Below are 16504 nucleotides of genomic sequence, written 5' to 3' on the forward strand. Positions count from 1 at the left end.
TTATAATTTGTCGCCTTGGTTGTGTATGAAACAACCTTATTGGATGATGTCGATGCTGGTTCCAGGACCAAAATCTCCTGGAAACAATATTGATGTATACTTTCGTCCCCTCATCAATGAGCTAAAGGAGCTGTGGACAGATGGTGTTGAAACATAGGATGCCAAGCTAAAGAAGAATTTTACTCTACATGCTCTTCTACTTTGGACAATCAATGATTTTCCTGCATATGCAATGTTATCTGGTTGGAGCACCAAAGGGAAGTTTGCATGTCCATATTGCAACAAGGATACAGACTTCTTGTGGCTGAAATACGTCTCGAAACATTGCTACATGGGACATCGCCGCTTTTTGCCAACGAAACATAGGTAAGATTTCATTTGGCTGAAATGCTTTTGTTGTTGCCTATTCATTTTATTATTAAAATTTATGAGTTCTCCATTGAAACATAGGTGGCGCAGGAATAAGATAAGCTTTAATAACAAAGTGGAAACAAGGATGGCTCCTGAATCATTGGCTGGTGTACAAGTGAAGGAACAGTTTGAATGTTTTGATCAAGCCATTTTTGGGAAAACGACAAGAAAGAGGAAGCAACATGAAGAAGAAAATAGATGGCACAATTGGAGGAAGAAGAGTATTTTCTTTGAATTGCCTTATTGGGACTCATTGCTTATAAGGCATAATTTGGATGTGATGCGCATTGAGAAGAACATCTGTGAGAGCATTTTGGGTACGTTGCTTGAAATTGATGGTAAATGCAAGGACAGTGAGAAGGCCCATCTTGACATGGAACATCTTGGTATGAGGAAGGATCAACATCTTGTGATGGAGAATAATAAATATACTATGCCACCAGCTTTGTACAAATTATCTAAGGACGAGAAGGATTTTTTTTTTTTGCAAATTTCTAGGAGTGAAGATGCCTGATGGGTTTGCCTCCAATATAAAGAGATGTGTTGACGTCAAAGCTTGTAAGGTTAGTGGACTGAAAACTCATGACTACCATGTTATTCTACAGAAGCTGTTACCATTGATTGTACGCAGCCTTCTGCCACAAGATGTTGTGATCCCATTGATTGATCTTAGTCGGTTCTTCAATGGAATTTGTTCAAAGGAGCTAGTGGAGGCAGATCCTGATAAGCTTAGTAGTTCAATCGAAGAGACTCTTTGTCGCCTTGAGATGATATTCCCACCTGCATTTTTTGACATCATGATGCATTTGCCGGTTCACCTAGCTGAAGAGGCTAAACTAGGAGGTCCAGTGACCTATAGATGGATGTACCCAGTTGAGAGGTACTTACGTACACTAAAAGGCTATGTGAGGAACAAAGCACATCCTGAAGGTTCAATAGCCGAGGGATATATCTCCGAGGAATGCTTGACCTTTTGTGCTCGTTTCTTGGAAGACGTTGACACCAAATTGAATCAATTTGATCGTCATGAAAGTGCCGCAGTGAATGAGCCACCATCTGGGCTCAGCATATTTAGCGCAATTGATTATAGCAAGAAAGGATTTATAATGGAGGAAATTTCTACAGAAGACTTACTCAAGATGAGGCACTACATCATAACTAACTGTGATGAGGTTTCACCATGGATTGAGTAAGTTGCAATATATAACATAATTAATTTTAGGATTTCTTTTAGCAATTACTAATTATTTGAAGCTGTGTTTACAATGCAGTGAGCATATGGACGACCTCAGGAAAGAAGGTACAATAAACCTTAACAAACGACACAAGGAGCAACAATTTGTACACTGGTTTGAGCGCAAAGTGAGTAATTAATTAATTTTAATTTTTGAGTCTTAATGGTGACAAGACGACATATGTTATTCACTGCCACTTGTATTATGAAATTGTGTTTTGCAGATCAGGAAGCAACAGGAGGAAGGCATAAATAGTGACCTCTTATATTTCCTTGCTAAAGGACCGGACTTTCGAGCCTGCGTGTTCAATAGATGCTTTATCAATGGTTTCCTGTTCCGAACCGCTTCTATTGAGAAAAATCTGACCACAAGAAATAGTGGTGTTTATGTGAAGGGTGATTCCAGTACCGGCAATATGGCATGGTATGGAGTGTTTCAAAAAATTATCACTCTTGATTTTGCCAACCAAAAGGAAGTTGTATTGTTTCAGTGTGACTGGTATGATGTACCAGCGCAGAGGATATAATAAGGATGAATATGGGGTTATAGAGCTCGACACTAGTCGTTATCGATATACCAATGAGCCCTATATTCTGGCAACACAGGCTGAAATGGTGTTTTATGCTGAAATCCCAAGCAAGCCGCGTTGGTGCAGTGTTGTTGCAATGAAGCCTAGGAATCTGTTTGCCATGCCAGAAGCAACAGAAGACGAGAGCGACATAAGCTTACTGGACGTGGGAGTGCAAGACATGAATAATGCATTTCGTCTACATATGGATTTGACAAATTGGAGGAGATCAGACATGGAAGGCTCTAGTGGTGATGCCTCTATTATTAACCAGGCGATTGCCCAATCTGTTCCAGAATCAGATCACGCGGCATTACTTGATGCAGAAGATGATGAAGACGATGAGACCTACATTGATGATGGAGTTGTTGCACTAGCTACGTTGCACAACCGGAAACAGTGACTTTGTCGTGTGCCACAGGCACTCAGCAAAGACCAAAAAACACTCGGCAAAGGCTTTGCCGAGTGTAACACTCGGCAAACAGCACACGGCATCTACAGTGTTGGCAAACAGCTATTTGCCGAGTGTTTTTTATTACGCACTCAGCAAATGGTTTGCCGAGTGTCAAATTTGACACTCGGCAAAAAAAGTGGTTTGCCGAGTGTTTTTCCAAAATACACTCGGCAAATGATTATTGTTTGCCGAGTCTTTTTGGGAATTACACTCGGCAAAACCTATTTTTCAAAGAATTTTTTTTTTCTCAGCATACCATTATTGTTTGCCGAGTGTTTTTGGAAATTACACTCGGCAAACCTATTTTCCAAAGAATTTTTTTTCTCAGCATATTTAAGTTTAATTGCTGTCATACAAAACACTCTTAGTACAGAAGTTCTACTCCAGCAAACAGAACAAAATAAGTGACACCCAACGTCTACTCCCAGTCGATCCCACTAGACATCATCATCTACTTTCCTTTGATCTTGCAGTAGGCATACAATCCAGAGCCCAGAAACCCTAATCCCTGACCGATAACATTAAGCTGCATACGAAACTGGGGTTCAGTATTCACGGGAGGTTATACAAACATAAGTGGCGCATAAGAAACAAGCCCCAAAACTTACAAGATCAAAAGGAAAGGCCACCAAATAGCACCCAACCAATTCCAACGGTGAAGAAATCCTGCAGAAACAGCGTAACATGAATATCACTACTCAAAAATGGTTTGTATGTTGGCCTATATGGTTGAGTGGAATAACTGGATGGCAGCTGTACCTTCAAGTTTCCACACATCGATTGTGTGAGTGCAGAATTCAGGATTGTGTTCCAGAAGATAGTGTAGTTCAGTAGAAATGCTAAGATGCACGAAAATAGCAGCACAGCCTACAAGTGAAATTTCATTATCAGTGACATTCATAACTTTATTAACATTACATGATATAATGGAATACTACTCACTACCGGAAATGTTAAATTTGCCGAGTGTTTTTATGTTTGCCGAGTGTATTTTCTCGGGCACTCGGCAAACAAGTTCTTTGCCGAGTGCTGCGCTAAAAACACTCGGCAAAAAAAAAAACACTCGGTAAAGAGGAGGTTTGCCGAGTGTAAAAAAAACACTCGGCAAAGATGGGGTTTGCCGAGTGTTTTTTTTACACTCGGCAAAGAAGTAAAATATTTTTTCTGGAAAAGAAGGAGAAGAAAAAAAATGAAAAAAAACTTTGCCGAGTGCTTAGATCTAGGACACTCGGCAAAGAAAAAAATATTTTTTCTGGAAAAAAAGAAGAAGAAAAAAAATAATTTTTTTTGCCGAGTGTCTAGATCTAGGACACTAGGCAAACACTGCTTTGCCGAGTGCCAGATCTAGGACACTCGGCAAAGCTCCAGCACTATAACTCACGCACCCCGGAAGCAGTGCCGGCCCTAAGGGGGGGCAGGAGGTGCGATGGCCGGGGGCCCAGCCAGGATGGGGGCCAAGCCCAAGTATGAAGTGTATAAGACCCCAAATATATAGTGTAAAAAAAAACGAAGCCCAGACTTGCAACGTTGCAGGCAGGTCTGCAGGCCCATCGGCCTCTTTTCAGCAGGAGGCCAGGAGCCGTCGGCCTCTGTCTTTCTGCCCTTTTTTTATCACCACGCACTCACATAGACTTCCGCCGATGGCCGATCGACTCGAGCCGCTCAGACTTCCAGGACTAGGACAGTCCGCAAACGGCGAGACGCAGGCACGCAGCGCCGATCCAGACGCAGCCCCGCACAGACTTCCGCAAATGGCGAGATGTAGTGCCGATCGAGTGATCACCACGCGAGGCAGCCGAGGGCCCGAGGCAGGGCTCGACGAGGACGACGAGTCGACGACATCTGAAGATTTATCTTGGTTATTGCCTTCTGCCCTTTCTGTGATTTATGAATCTTGGTTCTCAATCAGTTCATGTCTAAATTGTATAGGCCCTAGGGTTTTTTTCCTTGTTCAAATTTTATCTAGTACTTTGTACTCATATAGTCATATTTTTCTTGTAATTTAGGTCAGGTGTAAGAATTTTAGAATGTTACCTAAGAAACATTTGTCAGGGGCTGCGAAAAGAAAACGGAAAAGACAAGAAGAACAGTTTGTTCAGTCACAACAAGGTGCTTTAGATAAGTTTTTTTCAGCTTCAAGTAGTGTTGTGCGTGATGACAACCCTATAGATGCACCTAATAATCAAGAAGAAGAACAACAACAAGTTAATGACAATTTAAGTGAACAAGTTGATGCTATAGAGAATGAAAATTTATAGCCTTCCTCTCAACATGAAAATTCAATTGATGATGTGCAACCTTCTATTCATGATGTCTTTGATCCCAGAACTTGGGAGAATCTTGATAATAAGGGTAGAGATATTTTGATTGAAAAAGGACTAGTGAGAGAATTGAATCTTGAGTTCCCTGTAGATGCTCACAATAGACATTTTTCATATGCTTACTATTTTAGAAAGTTAAGCAATGGTGAGGTGGTTGATAGAAAATGGTTGGTTTACTCTAAACATGTGGACAAAGTTTTTTGTTTTTGCTACAAATTATTCAAATCAGACCAGAACAAAAGTTTGGTAGCACATGATGGATTGAGGGACTGGAAACATCTTAGTTTAAGACTCAAGGAACATGAGAATAGTGTTGAGCATATAAGAAACATGAATACTTGGAATGAACTTAGGCTGAGGTTGAGCAAAAATAAAACAATTGATGATGATTTGCAACGAGAAATTGCAAAGGAGAGAGAGCGTTGGAGACAAGTTTTAGTAAGAGTCGTTTCTGCTGTCAAGTTTCTTGCTAAACATAATTTGGCTTTCCGAGGGCAAAATGAGAAACTATATCAAGCTAACAATGGTAACTTTCTGGGCACAGTTGAAATGATGGGTGAATTTGATCCTGTGATGCAAGACCATATTAGGCGGATTCAAAATAGTGAGATTCATCATCATTACCTTGGGCATAAAATTCAGAACGAGATGATTTCTCTTCTTGCATATTGTGTAAAACAAACTATATTAAAGATCATTAAGGATGCCAAGTACTTTTCTGTGATTTTAGATTGTACTCCAGATGTGAGCCATGAAGAACAAATGACTCTAATTATTAGGTGTGTGAATATATCGGGGAATGTTCCAAGGGTAGAGGAGTTCTTCTTAGAGTTTTTGAAGGTTGATGACACATCAGGATTGGGTCTTTTTAATGAATTAAAGAGTGCATTGGTCTCTCTTGGTTTGAATATTGATGATGTGAGAGGTCAAGGGTATGATAATGGTTCAAATATGAAGGGGAAACACTAAGGTGTTCAGACGCGCTTGCTTGAAATTAATCCAAGAGCACTATATATGCCGTGTGCATGTCATAGTCTGAATCTTACTCTTTGTGATATGGAAAATCTTGCAGGTAAACTATTATTTCTTTTATATGTTATATATTGTTTTCATATAATATGCCATTATTTGGGATCTTACTATTTGTGATATTTGAAATCTTGCAGGCAAGCTATTTCTTTTTTTGGCATTATCCAATGTATATACACCCTGTTTGCAAAATCTACCAAAAGGTGGAAGATTTTGGTTGATAATGTCCCATGATTGACAGTTAGTCATGGTCTAATACTCGCTGGGAAAGCCGAATAAAAAGTGTTCAAGCTATCAGATTCCAAACTCCTCAAATAAGATCAGCTTTAATAGCGCTAGAGAAGGCTTCAACTGATGACCCAATGGCAGTTAGTGAATGTCAATCTTTGGTGAGTGCACTTGAGAATTTTGAATTTATAGTTGGTTTGGTTATCTGGCATGATATTTTATTCTCTATAAATAAGGTTAGCAAGAAGTTGCAATCTAAAATTGTGAGTATAGATGCTACTCTCAAACACATTGAAGGTGTCATATCATATTTTAAGAAGTATAGAGATGAAGGTTTCACTTCTAGTATGGATACAGCAAAAAACATTGCATCTGAATTGGATATAGAGCCAATATTTCCTACAAAACGTCAACGAAAAAGAAAGAAACATTTTGATGAACAAGATGACCAAGACGAGGAAATACAACAGTCTGTTGTGGACTCTTTTAGAAGAGAGTACTTCCTAGTTATGATTGATTCTGCAATTGCTTCATTGACTAGTAGATTTGAGCAGATGACAGCATTTGATAATGTTTTTGGGTTCTTGTTCAACTCAGAAAATTTGAAATCCTTGGATGAAGCTGATCTTTGGTTACGCTGCAAGATTTTTGTGGAAAAATTTTCTCATGATAACTCATCCGATGTTGAGATCAATGATTTTTTTTCAGAATTAAAGGTGTTGCAAGTGACTTTGCCAGATTCTTTGATGTCAGCGCCAGAGATTCTGATGTTTGTTATGGATGCAGATTGCTATCCAAATATTTCAGTTGCCTATCGAATTCTTTTAACTGTACCTGTGATTGTAGCTTCGGCCAAAAGAAGTTTCTCAAAATTGAAGTTGTTGAAGAACTATTTGAGATCAACTATGTCACAAGAAAGGTTAAATGGCTTGGCTATGTGCACCATCGAGAAGGATATCTTAGACACTATTGATCTCGATACCGTCATTGATGATTTTGCATCAAGAAATGCCCGAAGAAGTATCTTTTTATAAGAAGCAGTAGATATGATGGAGTTCTATTCTTCTTTAAGTTAATCGTATTAGTTCTAGAAGTACAAATATATTGCTCTTTTAGTCTACGTTGTTCCTCGCTCTTGATAATTATCAGACATATTAAATTAAAAATATATTATTGGATTTGCTTTCCCTATACAAGTAAAATTAGTCTATATATTCTAAAATTTTATGGTCTAGAGGGGCCATCGCGACGAGTTCACCAGGGGGCCCTCGAAATGATAGGACTGGCGCTGCCCGGAAGTCTCCGTTGTTACGTCTCTGCTGCCCGCCTCTCCACTCCACCCTCCTCTAGTCCATTCCAAGTCCCCCACCGGCCACCACCACCACCACGCCAGCCAGCCCCACCACTCCATCCGAGTCTTCGACTCCAAGTTGTCCTCTAGGATTCCTAAATCGAAGCTGTGATTTTCGTTCACTGTGTTTCTATTTTTTTCTCCTTTTTCATTCTTGAGTTTGATCTCAATTTCCCGGAGTTTGGGTCAATCCCATGCAATGATTTTTGGGGAATAGGTTCGTGCTAGGTTGAATTGCATCTGTGCAAAATTTGGGAGCGTTTCATGGAGTTTTAGTTTGGTTTTCGTCAGATTTTTGGTCGCTCCTTTTTCTTCTGTTCGTTCTTGCTTCTTCTCTGTTAGTGTGTTCGTGACTGTATCGAGCAGGAGCAGCTGTCCAGCAGCCCAGCGGCAGCACTACCAGCGCTAAGTGCTCAGGCACCAAGCGAGCTCACTTGAGCGGTTCTTGCTGTGGGTGCTCGTGGCTAGCAGCTAGCCTCTCTCCCTCCTGTTCTGCCCTGTGCTTGACATCGTGGTGCACCAGGTCTTGATTCAGGCCACCGGAATTGTCTCCAGTCACCACCAGCAGGCAGGGAGCACTCACCAGTGGCCGAGTGTTCAGCAGCAGGCCTCAGGCGTCGAGCATCTCGTCCATCCCGCTTAGCCAAACGGTGTTCGCCCCTGCCCGGAGTCGCTCGCCTGCTATCGCTCGATTTGCCTCTGCTCGTTTCACCTGTGATTTTGGATTGGGAATGGAGGCCTGAATCCTCCAGTTGTCCTTTGGGATTCCTAAATCGAAGCTATGAAATTCGTTCACTGTGTTTCCAATTTTCCCCTTTTTTCGTTCTTGAGTTTGATCTCAATTTCCCAGAGTTTGGGTCAATCCCGGGCAATGATTTTTGGGGAATAGGTTCGTGCTAGGTAGAATTGCATCTGTGCAAAATTTGGGAGCGTTTTATGGAGTTTTAGCTTGGTTTTCATCAGATTTTTGGTCGCTCCTTTTCATTCTGTTCGTTCTTGCTTCTTCTCTGTTAGCCCTTGTTTAGTTCCATGAATTTGGATTTTGGGGCTACTGTAGCACGTTCGTTTTTATTTGGCAAATAGTGTTCAAACATGGACTAATTAGGCTCAAAACGTTCGTCTCGTAATTTCCCACCAAACTGTGCAATTAGTTTTTCTTTTCGTCTACATTTAATACTCCATACACGGACCGCAAACATTCGACGTGACAGGTACTGTAGCAACTTTTTGGAAGTTGGAGTGGAACTAAACAAGGGCTTAGTGTGTTCATGACTGTATCGAGCAGGAGCGGCGGCATGGTGGTGGCGGCGGGCGGCGTGGTGTGCTGAGAAAAAAATATTTTTTTTCTTTGGAAAATTGGTTTGCCGAGTGTTCCCAAAAACACTCGGCAAACAATAATCATTTGCCGAGTGTATTTTGGAAAAACACTCGGCAAACCATTTTTTTTGACGAGTGTCAAATTTGACACTCGGTAGACCATTTGCCGAGTGCGCGATAAAAAACACTCGACAAATAGCTGTTTGCCGACACTGTAGATGCCGTGTGCTGTTTGCCGAGTGTTACACTCAGCAAAGCCTTTGCCGAGTGTTTTTTGATCTTTGCCGAGTGCGTGTAGCACACGGCAAAGTTCCTGTTTCCGGTAGTGACTTGACATTACTCACTATTTCGTTGTCTACCTGTTTTGAGTGTTAAATTAGTATGAAAAATAAACAAATTATCATGTAAAGTGACCTGAAGATCATCTACAGCAGCTATACTATACACTACTAATTGGACTGAATGAAAGAATTTTGAGGTTTCAAACTGGAGGCACTATCAATAGGTCATCGTAATAGTATTATGGATAATTGTTGCTAAATTAGAACATGATAAATGATATTAAAGGACTAGAGGGTGGTATTATCAAAATTATCAGCACCAGCAAAACTTGACTTGGGTGAGAGTGAGTCTCTGTGACTACACACAAGGTAGTGCTCATGTGCTTGAGTAACAGGTTATAAGATGGTAAGATATAAGAAGATTGATTTGAAGTTAAGAGCAATCAAATAGTGTTCGAGAAGAAAAAAGGGCAATCAAAATAATACCATTGCACAACATCAGGCCAAAGCTATTGAGGCCACTAGATTTTTCTAGGGGAGGAAAAAGAACATCTGGTCAGAAGGATTTTGTACGGTCAAAGAACATTATATGTTGGAAAGGAAACTGCTTTACCTATACGGTTGATAGTAGCAAGATAAACAACTGTCGTAATGTTGGCCACAAAGACAATAGCATACCCACAAGCATCAAATGACAAGTCTCGAGCTCCAGCAACAAATGCACCAAATACAATCAAAGCCACACTGATAAAAAGCTTGGTTAACAACCAGATAGTGGAACATTATAGATTCACAACAGTACCAAGTTTTGAAAATGTTCAGCATAACAAATGTTGTATCCTATTACTGGGTATAGGTACAGTAGTATGTACAGAAACCTATTACTACTGGATGAAACAAATATAATCATATAATCAAAGGCTTATACAAAATCGATAATGTGTTCAAATACTTATGTTTGACACTGCCAAGGGCATAAATGCATTTAATGAAATAAAACTCTTAGAACTGTGTAGTGGTATTTGTTGATATTTGAAAATATAGATGTTGGGCTTGAATTTTACCAGCTCCTCCAATTTACCACTATAAATGAGGATCCCACCAAGTCCTCAACAAATTACTGTTAATCCGTTCAGGACATGAGACTCAGACGAAACAGACTACAATGAATTTCAAATAACAAAAATGAATTAATGATCAAATCAGGAACTAATTCATATTGAAAGCAAATGTGAGTTTAAACATTGTGCTGGGGATGACAACTTACAAACCCAATGGCACAACATTGCAGTTGCAGCTTCACAAACTAGCAGAACAGAGATAATTGTGCTACATTATTACAAAGGTATTTGTCCCAACTTTTAGGCCATGGCATGTAAAATTAAAATCCAAGAGACTTGGTATTTACTACCATATAATCTGATTTGGATAATAAGATTCATCAGAAACATTTAATTGAGCAGTGACAAATTTAAGTATACCACGTCAGTGAAGTATCGGTCACCAACCTGGAGCAGTGACAAATTTAAGTTAGAAAACTTGTACATGTTATGAGTAAATAGCTCATAATTGAACTTCACTAGTAGAGAACAGACCTTTGATCCAAGGGCCAAACCAGGCTCTAGTCCCGGGAAATATTGCGCCTGGGATTAGAGAGACCATTAGTCCTGGTTGGTGGCTCCAACCGGGACTAAAGGTCCTTGCCAATGACTTCTGCGCCAGGCCGTTGTGGCAGGGGACCTTTAGTCCCGGTTGGAGCCACCAACCGGGACTAAAGGTCGACCTTTACTCCCGGTTGGTGGCTCCAACCGGGAGTAAAGCTCTTGTCCCGGCTAGTGGCATGGCCCGGGACTAGAAAGTGACCTTTAGTCCCGGTTGGATCCACCAACCGGGACTAAAGGTCCCCCCTATAAATCCTACTGGCCATCTTCTTCCTCCCTGAGCCCACCCGAGAGCTTCAGTTCAAATTTAAGCAGTGTTCTTGCTCTTTCTCCATCCATTCTTCGATTCCTCCATCGATTTCTTTGATTCCTCCGTCGATTCTTCGGTTCTAAAGGTTACCAACTTCATACTCTCATGTTTCACCATTTTCTTATCTCATTTTGTTCACTATATATATATGGTTCTTTATTGTGGTTTTTTTCATTTGTAAGCAATTTGAGCTCAAAATCACTTCAAGCTTGCATATTTACATGAAGGAAGGTTAAAGTAGCTATTAAAAACTAGTATTCACCGTTCATTTGTAGCATGCATAGCACACTTCATTGTTTAGAGATATAGAGAATTTTAGAGTTTTTTTAGTTTTATTTGTTTATAAAATGAGAAATTTATAGTGTATTAAAAAATGAGTATAGAGAGTAGATGGCAACTGCTTCCGGGTCCTCGGCCTCTCATGGGTTTCAAAAGCGATTTAGGCCGGGCCTCCCACTCATTGCATGCGGCAAGTGTTGTGATGAGACGAAGATTGTGATGGAGTACCGAGTGAAGAAGGAGGGTCCCAACAAGGGTCGCATTTTCTACAAGTGTCCGGATCGCAATGTGAGTTATTTTATTGTATTTAATGACTATGGTTAGTTTATACCTATTTTCATGATGGTTGTGATTAAAGTTCTAATTTTCTGTTTTAATTTCAGTGGGATGGCACTGGATGTTCAGGCTTCTACTGGGAGGAAGAGTATGTTGAACTCGTGCAAAAATATCTTGCACAACAGGTAGATATGGCGGCTAATGAGGCAGTGATCTAGCTGAAGAAGCCCAAAGATGTTGAACAAACAGGGGATCTGTCTGTTTTAGTTGGGATTGGTCACAAAATCCTTGCGCTGCTGAAGTGCATTTTAGCTTTAGTGTTTTTAGTGGTAGTTGGGATTGTCTACATTGTAGCAAGGCTTTCTTAAATTTATAGCTTTTGTGGTGGTATGCATGTTGTATAATTAACTAATTATGTTCTAGGTTTTAATACGATATTTATGTCATGTAATGTAGATGAGTCGGCATTGGATATACAATGCTGATCGTCGCTCCCAAGAGTTCATGGACGGCGTGCATTCTTTGTTACGTGCAGCCGAGGCAAACAAATGCGATGGTTTCATGTGATGCCCATGTGCCATATGTAAGAATATGATGGAATATGCTAACTCAAAGACTCTTCATTCACACTTGTTCAAGTCGGGTTTCATGTCAAACTATATTTGTTGGACGAAGCACGGAGAAACCAGAGTTGTAATGGAAGAAGGTGAAGAAGAACAATGGGGCGATGATGACATTTTTGCTGAATATGGTGCCTTCAATGATACTACAATGGGGGAAGCTGAAGAAGAGGTGGGGGCAAAGGAGAAGCCCGCTGAAGAAGAGGTGGGGGCAGAGGAGAAGCCCGCTGAAGAAGAGGTAGGGGCAGAGGAGGAGCCCGCTGACGATCTTGGTCAGGCCATTCGTGACGCACAAAGAGAATGCGAAAGTGAAAAGGAGAAGATCAAGTTCGACCGCATGCTAGAGGATCACAAGAAATTGCTATACCCAACTTGTGATGCGGGGCAGAAAAAGTTAGGTTCCACATTGGAATTGCTGCAATGGAAGGCAAAGAATGGTATATCTGACAAGGGATTCGCGGAGTTACTAAAAATCCAAAAGAAGATGCTTCCGAAGGATAACGAATTGCCCAGCACTATGTACGAAGCAAAACAGGTAGTCTGCCCTTTAGGATTAGAAATCCAGAAGATACATGCATGTCCTAATGACTGCATCCTCTACCTTGGCACGGAGTACGAGAAGTTGGATGCATGCCCTGTATGTCACGCATCGCGGTATAAGATCAGGCGAGATGACCCTAGTGATGTTGAGGGTGAATGTCCCAAGAAGAAAATCCCTGCCAAGGTTATGCGGTATGCTCCTATAATACCACGCTTGAAACGCCTTTTTAGAAACAGAGACTGTGCAAAGTTGTTGCGATGGCACAAACAAGACCGTAAGGTAGACAATATGTTGAGACACCCTGCTGATGGGTCCCAGTGGAGAGCAGTCGATAGAGAATTCCCCGAGTTTGCAAGTGACGCAAGAAACTTAAGGTTTGCTTTAAGTACGGATGGTATGAATCCTTTCGGGGAGCAGAGCAGTAGTCACAGCACTTGTCCTGTTACTCTATGTATCTACAACCTTCCTCCCCGGTTATGCATGAAGCGTAAGTTTATTTTGATGCCGGTGCTCATCCAAGGCCCAAAGCAACCTGGCAACGACATCGATGTGTACCTGAGGCCACTAGTTGAAGAACTTCTACTTTTGTGGAACAAGCCAGGTGTACGCGTGTGGGATGAGCACAAGCAGGAGCACTTTGACCTGCGAGCATTGTTGTTCGTAACAATCAATGATTGGCCAGCTCTAAGTAATCTTTCAGGACAATCAAACAAGGGATATAATGCATGCACGCACCCATGTGGAAGAAGAGGTCCATATTTTGGGAGCTACCCTATTGGCAAGTCCTAGAGGTCTACAGCGTGATCGACGTGATGTACCTGATGAAGAATCTTTATGTGAACCTGCTAGGCTTCATGGGCATGTATTGGAAGCCTAAGGACACAATTGAAGCACGACAGGACCTGCGGTGTTTGAAAGAATGAGACAACCTGCATCCAGAGAAGACAGATGATGGACGCCAGTACATAAGTCCTACCAGCCACACTCTTAGCAAAGAAGAGAAGGACATCTTGTTTGAATGCCTAGATAGAATTAAGGTACCGTCTGGATTCTCCTTGAATATAAAGGGTATAATAAATGTGCCAGAGAAGAAATTTGGACACTTAAAGTCCCATGACTGCCATGTGCTCATGACTCAATTGCTTCTAGTTGCATTAAGAGGAATTCTATCGCCAAATGTACGTCTAGCCACCGTGAAGCTATGTGCATTCCTCAATGCAATTTCTCAGAAGGCAATCGATCCAACAGATCTAGCGAAACTACAGAATGATGTGGTTCAATGTCTTGTCAGCTTTGAGTTGGTGTTCCCTCCTTCCTTCTTTGATATCATGACACACCTCCTAGTTCATCTGGTCAAGGAGATTACTATTCTTGGTCCTGTGTTCCTACACAACATGTTCCCCTTTGAGAGGTTTATGGGAATCCTAAAGAAATATGTTCACAACCATGCTTGGTTAGAAGGAAGCATCGCCAAGGGCTATGGAACAGAGGAGGTCATTGAGTTCTGTGTTGACTTCATTCCCGATATTAACCCGATTGGTGTTCCTGAATTGCAACATGAGGGGAGACTAAGTGGAAAGGGGACACTAGGGAAGAAAACATATATTGGTAAGGGTGATGATTATTTCAATAAAGCACACTACATAGTTCTACAGAACTCCTCCTTGGTAGATCCGTATATTGAGACACACAAGAACCTCGTCCGATCTGAGTTCTCAGGGAAGTCTGAAGCATGGATTACGTGTCAGCACATGGAAACTTTCAGCGATTGGTTGCGAAAAGAATGTCAGGGTGATGAGAGTATTGATGAGGAGCTGTATTTGTTGGCTAGGCAGCCATCGTGGCATATCCTCACATACAAAGGGTACGAGATAAATGGGAATATATTTTACACAGTAGCACAAGATAAAAGGAGCACCAACCAGAACAGTGGTGTCTGCATAGATGCCACTGACCCTAGTGGGAACAAGCAAACATACTATGGCCGCATAGAGGAGATATGGGAACTAGACTATGCATCTCATTTTAAGGTACCTTTGTTCAAGTGCTAGTGGGTAAAGACGACTGGAGGCGGCGTAGCAGTCGACAAACAGTATGGAATGACAACAGTGGACCTCAACAATATTGGGTACAAAGGCAAACCGTTTGTCCTTGCGAAGGATGTGACTCAGGTGTTCTATGTCAAGGACATGTCTACAAAACCAAAGAGAGGGAAAAACGACAACCACCCAATCAATGATGAGCCAAAGCGCCACATAGTTCTTTCAGGAAAAAGAAACATCGTCGGAATCGAAGACAAGTCAGACATGTTAGAAGATTATGAAATGGATGACCGAATTTCACCCTTCACAGTGAACAAAGACCCTAGCATCTAGCTAAACGATGAGGACACTCCATGTTTACGGCGCGATCATAACCAAGGGACGTACGTCAAGAAGAAGTTCATTACTGTGCCCGCTTGATATATATATTGATGTTCAATAGTGTATATTAGAGATATTATGTAATAATTGTGAATTTATGTTTGATGTTGAATTATGTCACGTTGAAATGATGTGAAAACAAATTTATGTTTGATGTTGGGATTATGTCACGTTGAAATGATGTGAAAACAAATTTATGTTTGATGGTGGGATTATGTCACGTTCAAATGATGTGAAAACAAATTTCCAGTCGAAACACAAGAGTTTTTCTGAATTTAATTAAACACTATATTTTTGCATTATCGAAATAGTAATTTAAACACTATATTGTGTTTTAAAACTTGTTAAAAAAATTAAAACTTTAGGTCACATAATTTTCCTGTGTGTAATAAAGCAAAATAGAATCTATATTTTTTTTAAAATATTTTTAAGTCTTTTATTTAATTTTCTGTGCAATTAACTATCCTTTTATCATTTGTGTAAAAAGAAATATATTAAAATCCTAATGAATTGGCGGGCAGCGAAACTGCAGTTTGGCTGCCCGCCAAAAACCTTTAGTCCCGGGCGCCACAACCAGCCGGTACCTTTTGTCCCGGGTGCCACCACCAGCCGGGACTAAATGTGTGACCTTTAGTAACGGGCGTTAACAGGGCCCGGGAATAAAGGGCCTTTAGTCCCGGCTGGTGGTGGCGCCCGGGACTAAAGGTCCTCTCCCTTATATAGCCTGTGCGCCCGCCCTGGCCCCTCTTCTTCCTCCTCCCCACTGCCGAGCCCGCCACGACTAAGCGCCGCCCCCCGACCACCATGGCCCGTCCCCGCTCCGCCGCGGCCGTCCCCGCCCTGGCCCCGCTCCGCCGCGGCCGGCCCCGCTCTGCCGCAGCCGTCCCCTCCCCAGCCCCGCTTCGGCGTGGCCATCCTCGCCTCGGCTCCACTCCACCGTGGCTGGCCCCGCTCTACCGCGGCCGTCCTAGCCCGCTCCGCCGTGGCCATCCCCGCCGCCGGACTGGTGCCTTGCCCCCTAAACCGCCGGATTGGAGGAGAGGAGGAGCAGGGCAGTAGAGGAGAGAAGGGAGGTGGAGGAGAGAAGGGAGAAGGAAGAAGGAGAAGGGAGGAGAAGGAGAAGGGAGAAGGAAGAAGGAGAAGGGAGGAGGAAGGAGAAGGGAGGAGGAGGAGCCTCGGCCGCCGGCCACGCCCCTCGC

General features: G+C 41.9%; 1 protein-coding gene and 1 pseudogene across 1 annotated transcript; one reads left to right on the plus strand and one right to left on the minus strand.

Moving 5' to 3' along the window:
- Positions 1-496: 496 nt before the first annotated feature.
- LOC136543669 (uncharacterized) lies at positions 497-2603 on the plus strand. Its single transcript, XM_066536054.1, has 4 exons — positions 497-797; positions 910-1600; positions 1683-1773; positions 1870-2603. Exons 1-4 carry the CDS (start codon positions 497-499, stop codon positions 2170-2172), a joined length of 1386 nt encoding a protein of 461 aa, XP_066392151.1. The 3' UTR covers positions 2173-2603.
- A 473-nt stretch (positions 2604-3076) lies between these two features.
- LOC136543670 (UDP-N-acetylglucosamine transporter UGNT1-like) lies at positions 3077-16295 on the minus strand (annotated as a pseudogene).
- Between the last annotated feature and the right edge of the window lie 209 nt (positions 16296-16504).

Source organism: Miscanthus floridulus, chromosome 3 (genome assembly GCF_019320115.1).
Source record: "Miscanthus floridulus cultivar M001 chromosome 3, ASM1932011v1, whole genome shotgun sequence".
NCBI classification, from domain to species: Eukaryota; Viridiplantae; Streptophyta; class Magnoliopsida; order Poales; family Poaceae; genus Miscanthus; species Miscanthus floridulus.